The sequence below is a fragment of the Primulina eburnea genome, chromosome 11 (genome assembly GCF_022965805.1).
Source record: "Primulina eburnea isolate SZY01 chromosome 11, ASM2296580v1, whole genome shotgun sequence".
NCBI lineage: Eukaryota > Viridiplantae > Streptophyta > Magnoliopsida > Lamiales > Gesneriaceae > Primulina > Primulina eburnea.
The window spans coordinates 2,453,509-2,478,288 of NC_133111.1; the positions used below are offsets into that span (position 1 = coordinate 2,453,509).

General features: G+C 34.9%; 2 protein-coding genes across 2 annotated transcripts; one reads left to right on the forward strand and one right to left on the reverse strand.

Moving 5' to 3' along the window:
* Positions 1-1,887: 1,887 nt before the first annotated feature.
* LOC140804809 (ethylene-responsive transcription factor 2-like) lies at positions 1,888-3,020 on the reverse strand. Its single transcript, XM_073160948.1, has one exon. It carries the CDS (start codon positions 2,764-2,766, stop codon positions 2,113-2,115), a length of 654 nt encoding a protein of 217 aa, XP_073017049.1. The 5' UTR covers positions 2,767-3,020; the 3' UTR covers positions 1,888-2,112.
* A 20,285-nt stretch (positions 3,021-23,305) lies between these two features.
* Positions 23,306-24,435, forward strand: LOC140804967 (ethylene-responsive transcription factor 5-like). Its single transcript, XM_073161137.1, has one exon. It carries the CDS (start codon positions 23,381-23,383, stop codon positions 24,218-24,220), a length of 840 nt encoding a protein of 279 aa, XP_073017238.1. The 5' UTR covers positions 23,306-23,380; the 3' UTR covers positions 24,221-24,435.
* The last annotated feature ends 345 nt before the right edge of the window (positions 24,436-24,780 follow it).

Genomic DNA, 24,780 nt, shown 5'->3' on the forward strand with positions numbered 1-24,780 from the left:
AAAACATGCTTAAGCTTGAAGCTCGACAAAAATGTCTCGTTTCGGAGAAAAATGGAAAATTACAGTTTGATCGAATTAAGCGTACGTAACTAAGACGTTTAATTAAGTGTACTTAAATACAATTAATTGCATCTTTTTATTTTTTAAAAAAATAATTAATTAAGTTTATAATTTAGATGTTTATTTTTTAATTTTAATTTTGATTAAACGTGTCTGACAATGATTTGATAAATATTTAGCAATTTTTAATGTAGTCTAGATGCAAAAACAAATAAAGATTATAATTTTGAGTTTTTTTATGTTTTTTTTATAAATATGAGAATTAATGTATTAGACTTAAATTTATCATATTTATGTATTATTTTATCTATTTATTGGTTTGAGATAATTACAATATACTAAGGATAAAAAAATTCACGCTTAAGCCCGTACTAATCTCGCTTAAGCTTGAAAAGCTTGGAACTCAACATTCACGCTTCGGGACGCTTCACGCGTTTTTGAACCTTCCTTTTAGGTATCATGGGGTGTTTTGACTTTTGAGCATTAATGCTGTAATTTCAATTTAATAAACTTTTTATTCTATTTGGCAAAAAAAAATTATTAAATTTATTTATTGTTGAAATGAGGGTGGTCCTTAATAATAATAGTGAGGCAAAAACTTGTGTGAGACGGTCTCACGGGTCGTATCTGTGAGACGGATCTCTTATTTGGGTCATCCATATAAAAGTATTACTTTTTATGCTAAGAGTATTACTTTTTATTGTGAATATGGGTAGGGTTGACCCGTCTCACGGATTAAGATCCGTGAGACGGTCTCACATGAGACTCACTCTAATAGTGAAACACCAAGTTGCAAGACTTATCCAATACTTCTCTCAGATAAGGATAGGAAATTTTGCCGTAGATATTTAGGTTAATTGTCATCTTCAAACTTTAAGCATATGTCGTGAATATTATAATTCTACCAATGTATACTTTTTTTTTCTTTTTGAAGATGAAGATATGCCAATATATTTTTTCACGGATTATTAGTGCATATATATTTACATGCATGTATACATACGGTTGAGTTATGTATAAGACATGTGTGAGAATAAATGTGAATCGTGGAAACATTTTTAATGTAATACTTCATAGTAATGTACAACTCGTTAACGGATAACTTTAGATATAGAAACGGTTGGCTAAAATATTTGGGAGTATAATTATTGTAAGAGGCTTGGACAAAAAATGTTACGAACAGACATTCTAAGATTCTCATCAAATAACTTCCTAAATAAATTATCTATTGTAAATTTATTTCGATTCGTGGAAAAATTTAAACAATCAGTAAATCGTTTTATAATATATCTAAATTTGGAGACAAAAACTCATATGAAACGTTTCACTGATTAATTTTTTTAGACGAATCTTCTATTAAATTTGAGTCATAAAATAATATCGTTTTCAATATCAAAAGTTCATTGAGGTCATATCGAACTATCTCAAGTATTATATTCGTGAGACTATTTCATGATAGACTATCTCATCTCTAACTAACTTGAGCCGATTTTAGTTATATTTATAGACATTCACCATGCCCAATCAAATATTCTCTAGTTCATGCTATTAATTTGATTTGTGTGGTTTTTTTTTGAGGCATCTCTTACCATTAAACTACAGAGTGAGTCTCATGTGAGACCGTCTCACAGATCATAATCTGTGAGACGGGTCAACCCTACCCATATTCACAATAAAAAGTAATACTCTTAGCATTAAAAGTAATACTTTTTCATGGGTGACCCAAATAAGATATCCGACTCACAAATACGACCCGTGAGACCGTCTCACACAAATTTTTGCCTAAACCTACAAGAATTGCCTATTTTGTTTTAAAAATATAATGAATAAAACAAAACAAAAAATATTGTATTCTCTTTTTTTTCCGGTATTAGCCACCGAAGGCCCAGTTTATTTTGCACACATTAATTAAATAAGTTTAATCAGCCCACTAAAAGCACGTGGGACAAAATAACCAGTTTTCTGCACACAAACAACCAAACATGCCCTAGCATAATTCTCCCCTCATATCCATCCAACCAATAGCATTTCGCCAAATGGCTATTCTCTCATTTAGCACCTGACTTGAAGCTCATTGGATCGGCTTTCCACTTCCGGCTCGGCATGATCAGCCGTGACACCTTGCTTCCTCCGCTTTGGCGAGCCGCTACCCGAACCCGATGAGACCGTCGATACCGACGTCTCAGGAGACCGCCTCTTAGCCGTGACCCTTACAGGCTCCGGCTCATTCAAGCCGATTTTGTGCGGAAAATTCAGTAAAGCCTTCGAGCCACGCATTCTGTAAGCCGCTCTGTCGTAAGCCGAAGCCGCTTCTTCGGCCGTTCCATATGTTCCCAGCCACACCCTCGCGCCGTTCTTAGACGGGTCCCTTATCTCCGCCGCGAACTTCCCCCACGGCCGACGCCTCACCCCTCGATAGTGCCTCCCTGTATGTCTACCCACCACCGGCGCCGCCATCATCGGCGAGAATTCTGATTTCACTGCGGATACGCTCCGCTCCTCCGGCTCCACTTTAACGTTGTTAAACGGTGTCCACCCATCACTGACGGCGTCACGCAATAGACCGTAAATCACCATATCTTCTGAATCATCAACTTTTAACGGCAAGTCTCCCCAGGTTTCAGTTAAACACGGCACCAGACTGCTGAAACTAGAGCTCCGGAAAGTCACCGGCATATTTAAATCGTTGAAAGCTGGCTGGTACATGAGTTCTTGATCAATTCTAAGCTTCAAAGAATTAATCTTGTATTTTCGAGAAGCTTCGATCAAATTTAGCAAAAGGGATTGGAGATCAAGAGATTACATGAAATTTCTGAATTTTGAGGTAGTGAGAAAAAAGTTGAATGAAAAGAGAAGATGCATGAACCCCAAGGCGAAACCTCCATAGCTCCACTATACATTAATATAAGCGCACAATTAAAAGATTTTTGGTACTTTTTGAACTTTTTTATTTTATATTATATTAAAAAAACTTGTTACTATTGTTGTCTGCTTTGGTGAATTTAACGTAGGTGGATCGGATGGGGCCACCGAGGTTCTAGAGGAGGAGAGCAAGTGGGCAATTTGGAAAGATCTGAGAACCACGTGGTTTATGAGGCAAGTGGGAATTCGGGAAGACAAGATGTTGGCATCACCCTCTCTGGTAATTACGACGTCACTAGAAACAATTTTTAGTTTTGGGAAAACTTTGTATTTGTTTCTTCGGGATATTTGGTTATAAATATTTCAAATTTTTAGTTATGTCAATCCATAGTTTTATTTGTCTCGTTCATTGCAATACACCATAATAATATATTGATTACATTCTTGGTACAATATTGATTTATTTGATATATAAATGACAATCAAAATTATTATCTCACTGAATCTTCAAATATTTAACTTTTTTTTTTGTCTATTTACTGTAAATTTCAGATACAAGAGAAATAGAACCACACTTAGCTCATAGGATAATTAAAGGATCAATACGATAGATTGTCATGCAATAGAGAATGTTGAATGGTCGTTTAGAGTTAATTTGTTTGACGCAATATCATAGATTTAAATAAACTAAAAAATATGTATGTGTGTTGCACTTGTCGAATATATAAAGATTATACGAGGAGAACAATTATCATCTTAGTAGCTCTCACTATCTTTTATTTCAACAACTATCTAATCTACAATAGCTTGGTAAAGTTCAGCTTTTATTTTTGCTCCAGTTCTTGAAAACTAATATCATTGGCTTGTTTTATGATTTATATACATATAAGTATATATTTTTGTAATATTTTTTTCTAAATATTATAGTATTTATTAATGTGATCCATAATTAGAACCATATTCTTACTATCACTCTGACACATTTTTTAATATCACAACCTTAAAATTGTAAAAATCATATAGTCAGACTATGAGTATTCAAAGTAATAAAACAAAAATATATATATATATATATTAATTAATTTTTTTTTATAACAGCCATAATTTTTAAATTTTCCATGATATAATTTGAAGTTATAAAATTCTATACATGAATCACGTTCTTGAAAAATAGCTACAAGTTTTACAAATATTCATCGATGAAATTTTGACGTGGCATAAAACATAAAGAAAACTGTAATATTTTAAAAACTTTTATTTTCGAGCAAAAAAAATATTTAAAAAACATAAGAGAATGTTAAAAATATTATAAATCATTTTAAGAAACTGTACCTGTAAGAGTAATCTATTTCACATAAAAACTATTTGAGCTCATTTTTATATCTCGTTTTCTATCACTTTCATGTATATAAGAGTAATTATTACACATAAAATCTATTTAAAATAGTTTTTGTGGGGACCCGGACGCTAATCATCTTTTTAATCGTGATTGGGACTAATTAATCAATTGTAATAAACAGGGTCTAAATTTTTTTTTAAAATGCGGAAGGTAATGGAATCAAACTAATATACATATCAGTATAAAAGTACAAATCTGATAAAATATACAATCATACATACTCAGGTTCAACAACTACTATCAAGTGTTCAAACCCTAGCTCTAGTCCAAGTCCGGTATCACCACTCTAATCTCAATCTGTCTTCACCTCTGTGACCCTGTACCTGTCCCACCTGTTGTCATGCACACATACAAACAAGACAACAGCCGGATAACTCCGGTGAGATATAAATATCCCAGTATAAACAATGTATTACATGCAATCATATAAAACATATACAAAAGCATAAATAAACATCGAAGCATATATCTAATCTGACTACATGAATCAATGGCTCGTGATCTAATCTTATCTTATCTCAAATCTAGGGATCCCAATCTAATTTAGACTTTGGTATGCTGTATCGAGTGTGTCTGAGATAGACGTCGATCTACATCTGAAGCTCGTCGATACACCGTAAGTCTAGAGTCTTATCGGTTCTGAGAAAGACTCGGCGGTTCTGCCCTAGCTAGGCTGTCAGCCCTAGACTCGGACTCTGACTCTGTTCTAAGTCAATAAACATATCAATCTGATAATCTGCAAATATCAAGGCAATAAATTAAAGTATGTGATTTAGGGAAACTCAAGTCAAACCTAACTCGAGTTGTGAAATCCCGAATCAACATTTATTTATACCTTTCTTGCTGTCGCTCTTATACAATCGAAGCCTGTCACTGATCAATCTGGCAATGACAATACCAATATTCTGTATCAATATTCAAATCAACTCACAACACCTCTGTTTTATCAAATTCTGGCAGTACAACAGTACAATCTGACTACACCGGTACTACCATCTCAGAATATACCAATTCCAATCATTTACAATTAACCACCATACAAATCTGACATCGCATCTCAGTCAATTTCATTCAGAAATTCATAACAATTTTATATTCAGTCCGTTTCTTAATCTGACTTCGATTCTACGCTATCTAACATGTCAAGAATAACATATATGACGTGTATTCAATTCTAACAACATCATAATTCCAAGACATGTCAAAACGTAATAAAACTTACGTCCAGTTGTAGCCTGCGTCGATAGGTACACGGTACCGCAGTCGGATTTAAAATCTAACGGACGGATAGATCGCAAATTATTTTCTAAAATCAAGAAACGAGGCTTCCCTCTGAATTGATTTTTCTTTCCCTCAATTCACGTTGCTGTATATATATATATATATATATATATATATATACATACATAAATATGCCCGAAGCCACTTGTCCCTTTCTTATTCTGCATGACGGGCGCATATGCGCGCCAAAGCTCCGCGCATATGCGCCGGGAGCGCTGCCTACGCTGCCGAACCACCCGCGCATATGCGCGCATTACTCGGCGCATATGCGCCCAAGGCGCTGGCCTACTCGCGCATGTGCGCCGCTCCTGCCGCGCATGTGCGCGAACTCTACTGGACCCGTCGCGCATGTGCGCGCGTCTACACCGCGCATGTGCGCCGACGCCACTGTAGGCTCCGCGCATGTGCGCGCGCACCCTTCGCGCATGTGCGCCAATCCTTCTGGATTCTACGCGCATGTGCGCGACTTACTCGGCGCATGTGCGCCGATGCTACTGTCTTGCACATACATTTTCACACGTGATCTCATTCCGTGTCTCGATTAGCCCTTTCAAAATCACATTAAGTTAATCCTCAATAATCGTTAATTAACCGTGATTAATTCTCGGGCATTACATTTCTCCCCTCCTAAGATATGATTTCGTCCTCGAAATCTCAAGCATTTTATCATATCAAGAAGTAGTATATACAAAAACTGTATACTAAAATTTACATCATCGAAATAACTCTGGGAATTCTTGTCTCATATCTGATTCAGTTTCCCAGGTTGCTTCTTCAACACCATGGCGAGTCCATTGCACTTTCACCAACGGAATTATCTTCGTTCTGAGTTGCTTCTCTTTACGATCAATAATCTGGATCGGCTTTTCGACATAACTCAGAGATTCATCAAGCTCGGCCTCGTCTGGTTGTATAGCGTGTGAAGCATCAGGAAGGTACTTTCTCAATAACGATACATGAAAGACATCATGTATTCCAGATAATGAAGGCGGTAAGGCTAGTCGATAGGCACGATCTCCTATCTTCTCGAGAATCTCATAAGGCCCAATGTATCGTGGAGACAATTTCCCTTTCTTGCTAAATCTGACAACTCCTCTGAAAGGTGAAATCTTCAAAAACACTCGATCTCCAACTTCAAATACCAATGGTCTACGTCGAACATTGGCATACTTGGCCTGTCTGTCCTGTGCTGCCTTCATTTTCTTTTGAATTAGCTTTACTTTTTCTGTCATATCCCTGATCATATCTGGTCCAATTTCAGGCACTTCAGAGATATCATCCCAATAAAGAGGGGATCTACACTTCTTTCCGTACAACGCTTCAAATGGTGCCATCTCAATACTTGTTTGATAGCTGTTGTTGTACGAAAACTCACAAAGAGGCAATGCATCTTGCCAATTAGTGCTAAAATCTAGCACTACTGCTCTCAGCATATCTTCCAGTGTCTGGATAGTCCGCTCTGACTGTCCGTCGGTCTGTGGATGATATGCGGTACTCAAATGTAACTTTGTACCGAGAGCCTGCTGCAAACTCTGCCAGAAGTGCGAAGTAAATCGAGGATCACGATCTGATACAATCGACTTCGGCACTCCATGTAATCTGACCACCTCTCTGACATAGATCTCTGCCATCTGGTCAAATCTGTATGTCATCTTGTACGGAATAAAACACGCGGATTTGGTTAATCTGTCAATCACGACCCAAATCGCGTCATAACCTTTGGAGGAACGCGGCAATTGCGTCACAAAGTCCATGGAAATGTGATCCCATTTCCACTCAGGAATGGACAAACTCTGTAATAATCCTCCTGGTTTCTTTCTTTCTGCTTTCACTTGCTGGCAATTCAGACATTTGGAAACAAATTCGGCGATGTCAGTCTTCATTTGTTTCCACCAAAACTGTCTTTTCAAATCGTTGTACATCTTTCTACCACCAGGATGAATACTAAATCGACTGTTGTGCGCTTCTGACAATATCTGTCGTTTCAAATCTGGAACATTTGGCACCACCAGGCGATTATTCACATACAGGACATTATCACGTACCTGATATTCTGATCGATGTCCTGATCTAACCATCGATATTGATTTCTGTACATTCTGATCCACTTTCTGAGCTGCCTTAATTTTTAAAATCAGCTCTGGTTCTACTTGCACCGTATAGAATCTCAACGGTCTATAATCTGTTTCAAATTCTAATCCAGACAAACAGCAGTCTTCTATCAAACTTGAAACACCTATCGTCGATAAGGATAAAGAACATACCTTTCGACTCAGTGCATCCGCTGCTGCATTAGAATTTCCTGGATAGTATTTGATTTCACAATCAAAATCTTTAAGCAAATCAAGCCATCTTCGCTGTCTCATATTCAATTCAGATTGTGAAAACAGATATTTCAAACTCTTATGATCAGAATATATCTCAAACTTCTCCCCGTAAAGGTAATGTCGCCATATCTTTAATGCAAAGACAATGGCTGCCAATTCTAAGTCATGAATTGGATAACGAGTTTCATGTGGTTTAAGCTGTCTTGAGGCATAGGCAATAACATGCCCTCGTTGCATCAGCACACATCCCAAGCCTCTGTGAGAAGCGTCGCAATAAACCACAAAATCACCAGTACCGGATGGAATAGTCAACACTGGTGCACTGGTCAACCTCTTCTTTAACTCCAGAAAACTGGTCTCACACTCTTCAGACCAAACAAATGGAGCATTTTTCTGAGTCAGCTGAGTAATTGGTTTAGCTATACTCGAGAAATCTTTAATGAAACGACGGTAATATCCCGCTAAACCCATGAAACTGCGAATTTCAGGTACTGACGTCGGTCTTGGCCAAGAAATTACGGCTTCTACTTTACTGGGATCAACTGATATACCATTTCCAGATATAATATGACCCAGAAATACTACTTGTCTTAGCCAAAACTCACATTTCGACAGTTTAGCATATAATTTCTCAGCTCTTAAAATTCGCAACACAGTTCTTAAATGCTCAGCATGCTCACTCATATTCTTTGAATAAATCAAAATATCATCGATGAAAATAATCACAAAATCATCGAGATATTTCTGGAATACACGGTTCATCAACCCCATGAATACAGCTGGAGCATTCGTCAGACCAAACGGCATGACAATAAATTCATAATGTCCATACCTGGTTCTGAATGCTGTCTTTGAGATATCAGAATCTCTGACTCTCAGCTGGTGATATCCTGATCTCAAATCTATCTTGGAATATACTGAGGAACCCTGCAACTGATCGAATAAGTCATCAATACGAGGCAAAGGATATTTATTCTTTACCGTTGCCTTGTTCAGTTGCCTATAGTCGATGCAAAGCCTCATCGAACCATCTTTCTTTCTTACGAACAGTACTGGAGCACCCCAAGGAGAAACACTCGGTCTAATGTACCCCTTGGCCAGTAAATCTTCAAGCTGGTCCGTTAATTCTTTCAGTTCAACTGGTGCCATTCTGTACGGAGCTCTAGAAATCGGCACTGTACCTGGCATCAGTTCAATGCTGAAGTCTATCTCTCTAACTGGAGGTAATCCCGGGATCTCGTCTGGGAAGACGTCAGCAAATTCACGTACCACTGGCAAATCTGCCAATGCTGGACTCGACTTCAGTACATCTACTGCATAGACAAGGAATCCCTCTGCTCCTTTCTGTAACAGTCGAGTCATAGATAATACGGATACTAAAGGAATTCTCGATCTAGAACCCTTCCCGTAAAATTTCCATTCTTCTGCCATATCCGGTCTGAATCTTACTATCTTGTGGAAACAATCCACAGTCGCTCTGTACTTGGTCAGCATATCAATACCGATAATGCAATCAAAAGCTGATAATCCAAGTACTATACAATCTAACTCCATCTCATGCCCGTCATACTGTAGTATACAACGTTTTACCGAATTTACGGATATCAAACCTATCCCCAAAGGCGAAGATACAGACACTACAGTAGCTAAAGACTCTACAGGCAATGCATAACTTAACGCAAATCTTTCAGAAATAAATGTGTGTGAAGCACCGGTATCAATTAATACGTAAGCAGAGTAACCACATAAAGAACAGTTACCTGCTACAACGTCATCTGGGGCTTCCTGGGCCTGCTCCTCTGTCAAAGCGAAAACTCTGGCCTGCTGTCTCGGAGGCTGCCCAACTGTCTGGCTTCCTCCGGGCCTCTGCTGTGACTGAGCTGGCGCTGGCTGAAATGTGTGAACAGCAGCTGATCGTCTCTCAGTCTGTGCTGCTGATCCTGATGACTCGGCCCCCTGAAATCTTTGGGAACCTCTCTGGGGACACACTTTAGCAAAGTGTCCCGGCTGTTTACAGACGTTGCAACTACCAGTCACCCCCTGGCATTGCTCGGTTGCATGTCTTCCTCCGCAAGTCTTGCAGTAAACTCCAGTGTAACTCTGGCTCAGTCTGGAACCACCGGAGCTGGAAGAACTACTCCCCGATTTCTTGAATTGTTTTCCCTTAGCTTTCAAAAATTCTTTCTTTCCTCCACTGCTGCTACCACTCTCAAATCTGGAAGGTGGTTGTGGTGGTCTCGGTGCTGGAGGCACAAAGGAAGCTCCTTTCTGTCGTATCAGACCTGCTTCTGCTCCCTTGGCTCTGTTCAGGGCATCAGTAAAATTATCCGGTCGCCCTGTGTTTACCAATGTGAAAATGTCGGGGTTCAGGCCATTGATGAACTGATCAGCAGTAGCTTCTTCGCTGTCAGCCACATGTGGAGCAAATTTCAACAAGGAGGAGAACTTTGACACGTATTCTTCTATGTTCATCGGTCCTTGCTTTAGATTGGCAAATTCCGCTCCTTTGTCCTTCCGGTACGACACTGGAAAGAAACGTTGATAGAATTCAGTTCTGAATATATTCCAGGTAATCATCGTACCTCTATGCTCCATGGCTTTCTTTCTTGTAATCCACCAGTCTTTGGCAACATCATGTAACTGGTGTGCGATCAACTTTATTCTCTTCTCATCTGTATACTCCAAAGAGTCGAACAACAACTCTATATCATCGAGCCAACTCTCGCATTCCACAGCGTTCTCTGTTCCTTTCAAGGTCGGCGGATGAAATGATTGAAATCGTTTCAGCAACGTTTCCATTGGAGTCGGAGTAACATCCATTGGAGGATTTGATGTACTTCCCTGTTCTGGAATTCGTCTGGGAGGCATGTCTGAGAATCGAATCGATTAGCAACAGATACAACAATTCTGTTGCAACCTCCTCTGATCATCTTACTGCTGATCTAGATTCAGTACTGATCCAATCTCAATAAAACATATTACTACATCACATCAGATAAACAAGTAACATGCAATAAAGCAGTAAGACATGCTAGCATTCAAAAGCAGGAAAGAAAACCTCAATCTACCCCGCTCACTAGCCTCTTCTATCTTAATCTAAAGGATCTATCGCTCTGATACCACCTGTTGTGGGGACCCGGACGCTAATCATCTTTTTAATCGTGATTGGGACTAATTAATCAATTGTAATAAACAGGGTCTAAATTTTTTTTTAAAATGCGGAAGGTAATGGAATCAAACTAATATACATATCAGTATAAAAGTACAAATCTGATAAAATATACAATCATACATACTCAGGTTCAACAACTACTATCAAGTGTTCAAACCCTAGCTCTAGTCCAAGTCCGGTATCACCACTCTAATCTCAATCTGTCTTCACCTCTGTGACCCTGTACCTGTCCCACCTGTTGTCATGCACACATACAAACAAGACAACAGCCGGATAACTCCGGTGAGATATAAATATCCCAGTATAAACAATGTATTACATGCAATCATATAAAACATATACAAAAGCATAAATAAACATCGAAGCATATATCTAATCTGACTACATGAATCAATGGCTCGTGATCTAATCTTATCTTATCTCAAATCTAGGGATCCCAATCTAATTTAGACTTTGGTATGCTGTATCGAGTGTGTCTGAGATAGACGTCGATCTACATCTGAAGCTCGTCGATACACCGTAAGTCTAGAGTCTTATCGGTTCTGAGAAAGACTCGGCGGTTCTGCCCTAGCTAGGCTGTCAGCCCTAGACTCGGACTCTGACTCTGTTCTAAGTCAATAAACATATCAATCTGATAATCTGCAAATATCAAGGCAATAAATTAAAGTATGTGATTTAGGGAAACTCAAGTCAAACCTAACTCGAGTTGTGAAATCCCGAATCAACATTTATTTATACCTTTCTTGCTGTCGCTCTTATACAATCGAAGCCTGTCACTGATCAATCTGGCAATGACAATACCAATATTCTGTATCAATATTCAAATCAACTCACAACACCTCTGTTTTATCAAATTCTGGCAGTACAACAGTACAATCTGACTACACCGGTACTACCATCTCAGAATATACCAATTCCAATCATTTACAATTAACCACCATACAAATCTGACATCGCATCTCAGTCAATTTCATTCAGAAATTCATAACAATTTTATATTCAGTCCGTTTCTTAATCTGACTTCGATTCTACGCTATCTAACATGTCAAGAATAACATATATGACGTGTATTCAATTCTAACAACATCATACTTCCAAGACATGTCAAAACGTAATAAAACTTACGTCCAGTTGTAGCCTGCGTCGATAGGTACACGGTACCGCAGTCGGATTTAAAATCTAACGGACGGATAGATCGCAAATTATTTTCTAAAATCAAGAAACGAGGCTTCCCTCTGAATTGATTTTTCTTTCCCTCAATTCACGTTGCTGTATATATATATATATATATATATATATACATACATAAATATGCCCGAAGCCACTTGTCCCTTTCTTATTCTGCATGACGGGCGCATATGCGCGCCAAAGCTCCGCGCATATGCGCCGGGAGCGCTGCCTACGCTGCCGAACCACCCGCGCATATGCGCGCATTACTCGGCGCATATGCGCCCAAGGCGCTGGCCTACTCGCGCATGTGCGCCGCTCCTGCCGCGCATGTGCGCGAACTCTACTGGACCCGTCGCGCATGTGCGCGCGTCTACACCGCGCATGTGCGCCGACGCCACTGTAGGCTCCGCGCATGTGCGCGCGCACCCTTCGCGCATGTGCGCCAATCCTTCTGGATTCTACGCGCATGTGCGCGACTTACTCGGCGCATGTGCGCCGATGCTACTGTCTTGCACATACATTTTCACACGTGATCTCATTCCGTGTCTCGATTAGCCCTTTCAAAATCACATTAAGTTAATCCTCAATAATCGTTAATTAACCGTGATTAATTCTCGGGCATTACAGTTTTGATTCTTTTGAAGTGTTCCTTTATGGCATCAATCAATTATTTATATTTGTCATGCATGAAAGTTTTATGGTTTGGTTCATTGACACCCACGTCAGTGCATTCCTTATCATGTTCACCATTAGCTTAGTATAAAGTTTTGCATTGTAAATCACAATTATAAGGAATAAAAGTCGCGTCTTGAATACGAATATAACTTTTGACCTAAAGATCAGGAAACGATTGAACTAAAAAATTAATATTTCACTGTCATTCAGTTTTGTTGGGTTAAGCGTATATGAATGAGAATAGTATTGGGATGGGTGAACTCATGAGAAATTTTTTTGCGTTAAGCTTCTGACATTGTGTCTTTTATTTTAAATTACATTAAAGATGTAGTTTTTTTTTAAAAATGAAGTGTGAATTTCATTCCAAAAATAAAATTTTTAGCATTCATTAATACCTTTTTCAAAAATAAAATTTATTTATTTTCAATTTATTGTAAAATTTATTAATACATGAAAAAAACAAAAAAAAACACGTATTTACTATTTAACGAAAATAAAGAAGTACAGGTAAATTCACACAATTTTATTTGAGTTTTCAAATTTACTATTCACTTATTATTTACGTTATTCATGGATGTTAGTTTACTCAAATTAAAAATAAAAATTGGCACAAATTTCTATGTGACTGTTTTATGGGTCAATTTTTGAAATGTCTCTTATCCACCTGGAACAAGGAAAAACATTTTTTTTTCACTCGAAAGATAGATTGGGTCGACCCATATTAAGGATAGGGGTGGGCGCGGAACGGGTGTTCGGGTTCGGACTCAAAAAATAGATTGGGTCGACCCACATTAGGGATAGGGGTGGGCGCGGGTTGGGTTTTGGGTACCCGACAAGTAGGGTAGTAAATTTTACTACCCGACACCAACCCGATCATGTCGTCGGGTACTCGAAACGATCGGGTATTTTCGTCGGATACACGGGAAAAAACATTTTTTTTTGAAAATATATATATTTTTCACATTTCACAAAAAATCAAGCTATTATATCGAGTTATGACTATTCATTATATCATATTATGACTAGTAAATTAAAATAACACATGTATTTTTCACATTTCACACACTATAATGTCATTATATCACTTTATTATTAGTCATTTGTCATTATATATCGGGTTATGACTAGCTACAAAAAAAATATTTTGTATTTTTAAATGAATAGACGGATTGACCCTTAAATTTTTTTTAAAAAAAAATTTTTGGTACCCGATACCTGATCGGGTATCGGTAAAATACTCGAATCCGAACCCGATTTTCTTTTGGATATAGGGTACCCGACGAACCTGTTTTTTTATATAAAAAATACCCGACTCGATCGGATAAAACCTGATCGGTTCAGATCGGGTACCCAATACCCGAAAATAAAAGCCAACCCCTAATTAGAGATATATATCTATGAGACCGATTTACCGAATATATACTCAAAAATTGGATAATTTTGAACTAGAGTATATATTTCATTTTTATTCGATTTATTTTAAATTCATTAATTTAAAAAAGAAATCAAACAAAGGGACTTTCAACAAAATAAAAATGAAGATGGAGTTAATAAATCGAATAAAAATAATTAATTTTAAAATAGGGATATAATAATTCATTTTTAAAAAAATAGAGTGTAAAATTTATTATTTTTCTATTTATTTTAAACTTTATTAAAGATATAATTTTTTTAAAAAAAACATATTATAAATTTCATTTCAAAATAATGGTTAAATTTAATTTTTTTCAATTTATTTAAAATTAATAAATAGTTGGGAAAAACAAATAATATAATATATATTTATTATTATTATTTTAGATTTCATTAAAGATATAGATTTTTTTTAAAAAATGAGGTGTAAATTTCATTCCAAAAAATAAGCAAAATTTATATTTCATTAAAAAAGATTAGCTCTCTTTTGAGACGATATCAAGAATCTTTATCTGTGGGATATGTCAACCATACCAATATTTACAATAAAAAATAATATTTTTAGCATAAAAAATAATATTTTTCATGGATGACCCAAATAAGATATATGTCTCACAAAATACGACCCATAAGACCGCCTCACACAAGTTTTTGTCATTCAAAAAATGGTGGCTAAATTTTATTTTTCTTTAATTTAGTTTAGAATTCATTAATAGCTGGGAAAAACCAAAAAAATATTTACTTATTTATTGTTATAGTTTTTTAAAAATTAATTAAAGATATAATTTTTTTAGAATATATTAATTAATAGATAGAAAAACAAACAAACAAACAAACATATATGTATTAATTATTATTTGCGTTATATAGATGTTAATTTACTCAAGTTAAAAATAAAATTGATACATAATCTCCTATGAGACTGTTTACGGGTCAATTTTGTGAAATATGTCTCCTATCCGATCTGAATCACGAAAAAATATAATTTTCACTCGAGAAATGACTGAGTCGACCCGTCTCAAAGACATATATCCATGAAATCATATCACAAAAGACGTGCTCAAAAATTGGAGAAATATAATATTTTGAACAAGAGTGCAAACTTCATCTTCCTTCGATTTATTCCAAAAATATTAACATTAATTAACGGAAAAAACATCGACTAGACTTTGAGATATATTTTCATGAGACCATCTTACAAAAGACATACTAAAAAATTGTAAAAATATAAAATTTGAATAATAGTGTAAACTTCATTTTCATTTGATTTATTGTAAAATTATTAATTAATGGAAAAATAAAAATCAAACAAAGAGACATAAAAAAAAAATCAAGATAGAGTTTATAAATCAAACAAAGGAAAAAAAAAGATAAATCAAACAAAAATAATTATTTTTAAAATAAAATATAGTTCATTTTAAAAAAATGAAATGTAAATTTCATTATTCTTCTATTTATTTAAATTTCATTAAATATATATATATATTTATATATATATATATATATATATATATATAAATATTTTTAAAAAATATAGTGTAAATTTCGTTTCAAAAAAGATGGCTAAATTTCATCTTTTTCAATTTATTTTAGAATCCATTAATAACTTATGAAAAAAACAAAAAACATGTATTTAATATTATTATTATTTTAAATTTCATTAAAAATATAGTTTTTTCAAAAATGGAGTGTAAATTTCATTCCAAAAAATGAAAGCTAAATTATATTTTTCATCAATTTATTTTAGATTTCATTAATTAATATATAACAAAAAAATCAAACAAAGGTGCATGTATTAATGATTATTATTTAATGAAGATAAAAACATACATGTAAATTCATAATTCAAAGCCATATATTTATAGATTTTTTAAAGAATGAAATGTAAATTTCATTTTTTTTCAATTTATTTTATATTTCATTAATTAATAGATGAAAAAAACAAACAAACAAAGAGACATGTGTTAATTTTATTGTTATTTAATGAAAATAAGGACATACATGTAAATTAACACATAAACTAATATATTTATAATAGTAATATATAATATATAGATGAGTAAGTCTCTTGTTAGACGGTCTCACGAATCTTTATCTGTGATACGGTCAACCCTACCGATATTCACGATAAAAAGTAATACTCTTAGCATAAAAAATAATACATTTTTATGAATGACCCAAATAAAAGATATGTTTCACAAAATACGATCCGTAAGACCGTCTCACACAAGTTTTTGCCTATATTAAATAGATAATAGATAGATAATAAACCAGATAATAGATAAAAGATGGGCATATTATAGATACGTTTGCACTATTATGTTAATGTTTATATATTTTAGAAATTGGGTCCCACAATTATTATCTTATTATCTTTCAAAATATTTGAATACATCTCGTATTAATCAAGGAGCATTTTCAACATTCAAAAAATTGAAAATTGGACTTTGTTGCATGCGTTTTGTAGTTTAATGGTCTTAAATTTGACCGCAACGATAAAATAAGCTTAAATATATTATGTTTTGTCCAAACTTTTCTATCACACGGACTTGCGATTATGTCACCCAACTTTTGAACAACTCCAAAATATATTCATATTTTACTCTATATATATATATGTGTGTGTGTGTGTGTGTGTGATACCACATGGATGAGTTCGTCCAAATTGAGTCCACACCGGATCATGGGCTCCGGTCCATCCCTAGCCAAGGTAGAAGGTCTATGACATGCCTGGTTATTATCATATAAATACTAGGTTCGAGTGTCCAACTCATTCATATTCACTATATTATTTTTCAGCAGTACTCTTAGCTGCTCTCCACTTATATCCTCAGTATCTGACTTCAGCGTCGGAGGGACAACACTGAGACACTCTCCTGACCTCTTTCTAACGGTCTTATTCATGATTTCAGACTCATGACAATTTCGAAACATGTGTCTGGACTAGTGACAATTACTGAAATCGGACTCTAAATTTCCCGTTTATATATATATATATATATATATATATATATATATATATATATATATATATATATATATATATATATATATTTCGTTAATTTCTTTACCAGATAACATATATTCAATTTAAATTTTGATTTGATTTCCTATATTTCGTTAATTTCCTTACCAGATAACATATATTCAAATTTTATTTTAATTTTGATTTGATTTCCTATATATATATATATATATATATCGTTAATTTCTTTACCAGATAACATATATCCAAATTTTATTTTAATTGTGATTTGATTTCCTATTTAGAATTTTAGCTCTCTAGACCTCAGGGATTGTATACAATTTGGATGAGCAAATAAAGTGTTGACGCTTCTAGGAAAAATAGGTAACCAAACAATAATAATTTTTTGATAATCGACTATCGTATAATAATTAAATATAATTTTTATAATAATTTTATCGAGTGGATCTCTACTATGCCTATATCTAATTTTTATTTTACATATAATATGTATTATTTGAAGCACGTTCTACTTACGTAAAGAATGGTAAATGTTTTAGCAAATTTTTTAACGTTTATCCCAGTCGAAGAATCGAATGATTGAACTTCCTATTCCTCTTCCTCTTCGGTGTGTTGATTCGATTATAAAATATATAATCATTTGTCTCACTCCATCAGATTCGATACACAACCTAAATACAATCATTGCAAGAGATGATCTAATTAAATAATTAATCCGTGCTGACCATTGCCATTACTAGAAACTAATCCCGCTTGGTTGTGATTTCGGGCCACAATTTTGTGAGACGGATCTCATATTCGATTCGATCTATGAAAATTGTTATATTTTATGTCAAAAGTATTACTTTTCACTCCATATTCAGAACGAGTTCGAACAAATATTAAAATTTGAACTCTATTGTTTGTTAGGTGGAAGTATTTGAAATCGATTAATTTAAATATTTTTTTATTGTTAGATAAGTTACACAAAAAATAATCAAATCCACATCTATACTTATTACACTATAATCATAATAATCATGAAGAATTTTCAATTCTTAGAATATTGTTGTCATTTGAAATTCACTATGACATGTATAATTAAATTGCAAATAAGTAGATGAATTTGAGTTTCTTCCTATTTAACTTATGCAACAACGAAAATAAAACTTACTCCAAATTCTAGTGGCTACTAACATATTTAAACAAAATCGAAACTTAGTCCTCAAATTATGAATATCAGATTTCACATGAAATCTATAAGGCAAAAACTTGTGTAAGACGATCTCACTGGTCGTATTTTGTGAGACGAATATATTATTTGGGTCGTCCATGAAAAAATATTGATTTCTATGCTAATAGTATTACTTTTTATTGTGAATATCGGTAAAGTTGACCCGTCTCACAGATAAAGATTCGTGAAATCGTCTCACAAGAGACAAACTCAATCTATAAAATGGTGGGAAGATCAAATTAGAATATGTTCGATAATATCACGATTTGGCTTGAATTAATGTATAATATATATTGAAACAAAATATTTGACCTGCAATTGCAACAAACAGATTCAAAAGATACAGAGTTTGTTTGTCCAATTTAATCAATATGTATCCCATCAACTATATACAAACAATAAAATTATTTATGTCCTAAAAAATTTATTAGACATGTGCAGCATCGCTGTTTCTATAAACCAACATTACATGGTCAAAATCCAAACTAGAAACGCAAGTCCAATTAGCTCCATTTTTCCTCTAAGCCACAAATCATCTCGTACATTCAAACATTATATATATACAGTTTTGATATGTTATTCACATATAACGATGAACACTCACTTATCAAATATACAATTTCGATATGTTTGATGAACACAGATAATTGACTTTATATATATATATGTATGTATGTATATATATATGTATGTATATATATATTCATATGCATGTATCTTGTGTGATGGAATGGAAATGGGTGAAATGATCATAATTCTAACAAAAGGGACCAATGTACATCCCCCTTGGCGCAAGAAACTTGAATGGGGGTTGGACCTACGTAAAATACCTGGACGTTACTCAATTTCATAAATATTAATTTTAAATTCATTATTAAATAAAGGTGGGCCATATCATTATTTTGGAAGTGGACGATTGGCGCAAAAAAAGTTTCCATTAAAGTCAAGTTTGTACGGAGGTTTAAAAAATATTATTATTTCCAAGAGGAGAAAAGTAATTTTTAAATTATTATGTTGCATAAAAGTCTAGGTAAAAAAAAAAAACGAGCACACAGTGTATGTGCAAGATAAAATTTATTTTTATAAATAGAAATGATTTTCGTTTAATTTAAAATATAATAAATTAGTTAAAATATAATTTCAAAAATAATTACCTTTATTTAATAATAGGATAGAATATTTAAAATAAAATGATACAGTGAGGGTCATATATGTAAATTTAGTTTGATAACACACAGTTATACGAGATCTGATGAGTAAAAAAAAGGAAGTTGGTGAAAAATCCACACTCAAAACTTTTTTTGGGTTCACTCACTACCCACAAAATTGTGGTACTATGTCATATAAAATATGGTATACTTCATGTGGAAATGCAGTACACTTCATGTGGAAATGCGGTACACTTCATGTGTAAAATATGGTACTAAAAAAGTACCCAGGGACTGAACACAAATAAAATCGACGACTGGAAACTGAAAACCAATTTCCCGTAAAAAAATATCTCTGGATTAATATAATAGCATATATTTGACCGATTTGTTTGTGTTCATATTCTACTTGTTTGTGCTCTGGACATCTATATTTTTATAAAGTTGTTTTTAACTAAGAAATAGGTTATATTAAATTATTTAGATATATATAATTCTTCCTACTTAAAAATTAGTTTAACCATTGAAAAAAAGCTTCGAACTATCAACTATGACATATTATGTAAGGCCCGAGATTTTATTACTGTAATCTGAGATTAATCTGAAATGATTTATTTATTAATCGAGATAATTATAAACGGAACGGATCAAACTGAGAGAGCCGAAAGAAGATTTGACATGAGATGTAAGGAGAAGTCCTCGCACACATGCGCGAGGAAGGCAGAACCTTTCGTGCATATGCGCGACATAGATGCGCGGGATGGGCAGAAGGTTCGGCGCATATGCACGACGTAGATGGCGCATATGCGCGAGCTGACAGAATGCTGGTTCGAACTACCGGCGCATATGCGCGACTTTGTGCGCGCAACGTGCAGAACATGCACGACGCCACTTGCCTTGCTGCATGAATGGTATGTGTTTGTGTGTGTGTGTGTGTGTGTGTATATATATATATGTATATATATACACACACTGATTTACGAGAAATCCGTCCGTCCGATTTTAGATCCGACTTCAGTACTGTGTTTCTATCAATACAGGCTACAACTGGACGTAAGTTTTGTTATGTTTAGACATGATTTGAATTTATGATATTGTCAGAATTGAATACGAATCAGATATGATGTTTCTGCTACAGTAGGCATTGTATAACTGAAGTCAGATTAAAGAATAGACTGTTTATGAAATTTTTATAATTTTCGGAGTAGATTTGATTGAAATTCGATATCAGAGTTGTATTGTTACTGATTGTAAATATACCGATATTGAGATTATGAATTGTACTGATACTGATTATGAATTCTGATAGTATATCTGTGATGTTGAGATTGACGGGGTTATCGAGACTGTATCGTTATGCCGTCGAAACATCAGTTGATTTAGATTGATCAGATTCAGTAATGAATTCGATTGTATCGTGATATCGTGGATTTGTACATTGTTCAGATATGGACCAGATTATGTATTGATCAGAACATGTATTGAATTGAGTTGTATACTGATATTGTATCTATGCGATTATCATTGCCAGATTTGGGTATGGACAGATTGGAATACAAGACTTCGTTTTCATCAGACCGGGAAGATAAAGGTATAAATAAATGTTAATTCGGGATTGCACAACTCGAGTTAGGTTTGACTTGAGTTTCCCAAAATCATATATTTTATTTTATTGCATTGATATTTGCAGATTATCAGATTGATATGTTTAGTCTATTGCATTATAGCAGAGCCAGAGTTTGAGTTTAGGGCAGATCAGCCTAGCTAGGGCAACCGCCGAGTCTTTGTCAGAACCGCTAAGACTCCAAACTTACGGTGTATCGATGAGCTTAGATGTAGAACGACTTCTATTGTAGACATTCGATACAGCATGCCGAAGTCTAAACTAGATCGGGATCCCTAGGTTAGAAATAAGTTAAGATAAGATAACAAGTCATTGACTTAAATACAGATTCGTATTGATTCATGTAATCAGATTGGATACATGTATTAATAATTGTTTATGCTTTTATATATGTTTATATTAAATGCATATGTATACATTGTTTATATTGGGATATGTATATCTCATCGGAGTTATCCGACTGTTGTCTTGTTTGTATGTGTGCATGACAACAGGTGGGGCATGATCAGGGTCAAGAGGATGACGAGAGATCGAGATTAGAGTGGTGATTCCGGACTTGGATGTAGACTTGGTTTAATACTTGAAATTTAGTAGTTGAACTTTAGATTAATTTGAATAATTGTTGTACATTATTGTACTTTTATACTGAGATGTATATTAATTAAATTCCATTATGTTCTGCACTTATATTTTCAAAAGAAAAATTTTTAGACCCTGTTTATCTTAATTGATAATCAAATCTAATAGATGATTAGCGTCCGAGTCCCCACATATTACATGCTTTGTTTTTCTGAAAAGAAAAGTAGATCGAAATTGTTTTTGTGTTTACTCTTCTCTGCCATTATTATGACATTTAATACGTCTCTTTTGAAATATACTCATAAATTTTTATACAAATCAATCTTGCTCATATTTGTTATAATAAATAATATTTTTTATGAGTGACACAAATATGATATATGTATTATAAAATTGACTCGTAAAACCGTCCCACAAAAATTTTATTAATATATTTTCCCATTAAATATAATATGTAATAATAGTTAAAAAAATAAAATTAAAAAATCGTCGCACGGCTGCAAAGGAAGTTGCAAGGAAAAGAAGATAATGGTGGAAGACACGAGACTGCTAAGTATGTGGACCATTTCAGTACCACTCAAAAACTTACCATTATTATACGACCACCATATCTAAAACCTCATCACTTTTGTCTTAATAATTTTTAATATTATTACTTTAGTAATAATAATATAATGAATCCCAAAATTTTATCTCGTATTTAGTTTAAATAGCGGATCTTTCAAATTTTCACAGTTGAGTAGGTCGATTCGGGGCTCTGATTTCTGCACAACAGACAGAAAGAGGGTTAGGGGCGCCAAAAAGTTTCTCAACGTGAACTCTTCGATACTTAAGTTAGTCCAATGAGCAAAACTTAGAGATATAACAACGCTAAGTGAGTAAGAGGATATGTCTCAAATCGTAACAAATACCTAATATTTATTTATAGATGCATGATAAGCTAGTAACCTTATAAGGGTAGAGTCCTCGTTGAGATAGAACTCTACCAGAGATAGGAGACTTCGGCTGACAGGAGTCCTTAACCACGGTGGCTAGGACTCTTGACAGCGGATATGATTTTTGTCTTAGTGATTTGATTGAATCTCGTATTTATCGAGACCTCTTGTTTATCGACTATAATGTCTCCACATTCCCTAACTACATTAGAGCCCGGGTTTCCCGACCACCTAAGCGGGTTTGGACTCTTGGGCATGGACACTTTTCTATATGCTTGTTTCGGTAGCCGAGCTCTTGCTCAATAATGAGACCTAATTGTTATTTTACCGAAATACTACTAATAATAACAGTAGTGAGCCCCTCGTTCATTTCTCGTTCAGAGAGGCTTCACAGGAAGCCTCCTCCCCGGTCCCGCACACAACACTCCAAATTTCAAACACCTATATATCTCCACCTTCTCCACTCTCTCTTTTCCCACTGCCAAGGACCAAATAATCCCATCTTCATAAAAAAAATTCCCAGCATATTCACCAAAATGGCATCCCCAGATGAAAATTTAGCTCTTGAAAGCATATGCCAGCATCTTTTTGATGATTTTGGTTTCTTGGATAGCCATACTTGTTCTTCAGGGTCAGAGATTTCAAGAACTTCCAGCAATTCGAGTTCTGTGATTTCTGACTTGAGCTTTTCAAGCTCTAACGATTCATGCTCCAGTCCTGGATTTTCTTGCCTATTTGGCCTGAGCAATAACTCCAAATTCATAGATTTTGAAGCGAAGCCAAGGAAAAACTTTGCTGAAAGAAAGCCTTCGCTCAATATATCCATCCCTCAAACAAATAAGAAACAATTCGGAGTAGCAAAAGCGGGACTTGAACAGATTAATCCCGCCGAGCAGCGGCGTTATAGAGGCGTGAGGCAGCGGCCGTGGGGGAAGTTCGCAGCGGAGATACGCGATCCCAATAAGAAGGGAACCCGGGTTTGGCTCGGTACCTTCGATACGGCGTTGGAGGCGGCGAAAGCGTACGACGCGGCGGCATTCAAGCTAAGAGGAAGCAAAGCGATACTCAATTTCCCACTCGAAATCGGAGTTTCGATTCCTTGCCCCGCAACCGAGACGCCGAAAATTGGCAGCCGGAAAAGGGCTAGTGAAAGTGAGGCGGAAGAAAGAGAGGCGAAAGAAATTAAGAGAGAAGAATTAAGCGAAGTCAAGGCTGAAATTGATATAATAGCGGCGATGCCTTTAACGCCGTCGAATTGGACGGCGGTTTGGGACTTCGGAGATGGGATGGGCATCTTTGAAATTCCGCCGTTGTCTCCGTTATCTCCATATCCAAGTTTGGGGTATCCTAGGCAGGCCGGGCTTACCGTTGTGTGATTTTGGGGTTGAAACGTGATTATCGAAGGATCAAAATGCACCTGGCTTTAAAAGTCTGGGGTGGTTTGGAAATTTAAGAAACTCGCGTGGTGAAACCATAGTCAAAACCAAGAGAAAAAGCGTGTCATTTGTTTATTTATTTTTTCTTTCAAGATATGTGGAATTAATTATATTATTATTATTTATCATCTATAAAAGTGTCGATTTCCGAAGCATTCATGTTTCAATCCTATAATTTTACTTGCTAAGTAAATTTGAAATTGCCAACTAGTTCTTCTTCTAAGACATTCAGAGACGGGAGAAAAAAAAAACTTGTGCGAGACGGTTAATGGGTCGTATTTTGTGAGACATATCTCTTATTTGTATCATCTATGAAAAGTATTACTTTTTATGCTAAGAGTATTACTTTTTGTTGTGAATAGCGTTAGGATTGACCCGTCTCACAGATAAAGATTATCACAAGAGACATACTCTTTGAGGGAATAGAATTTCTATTGTGCAATGGTTTTACAGATTAATATTTATAAGATGAATTGGTTCCATTCATACCTATAATAATA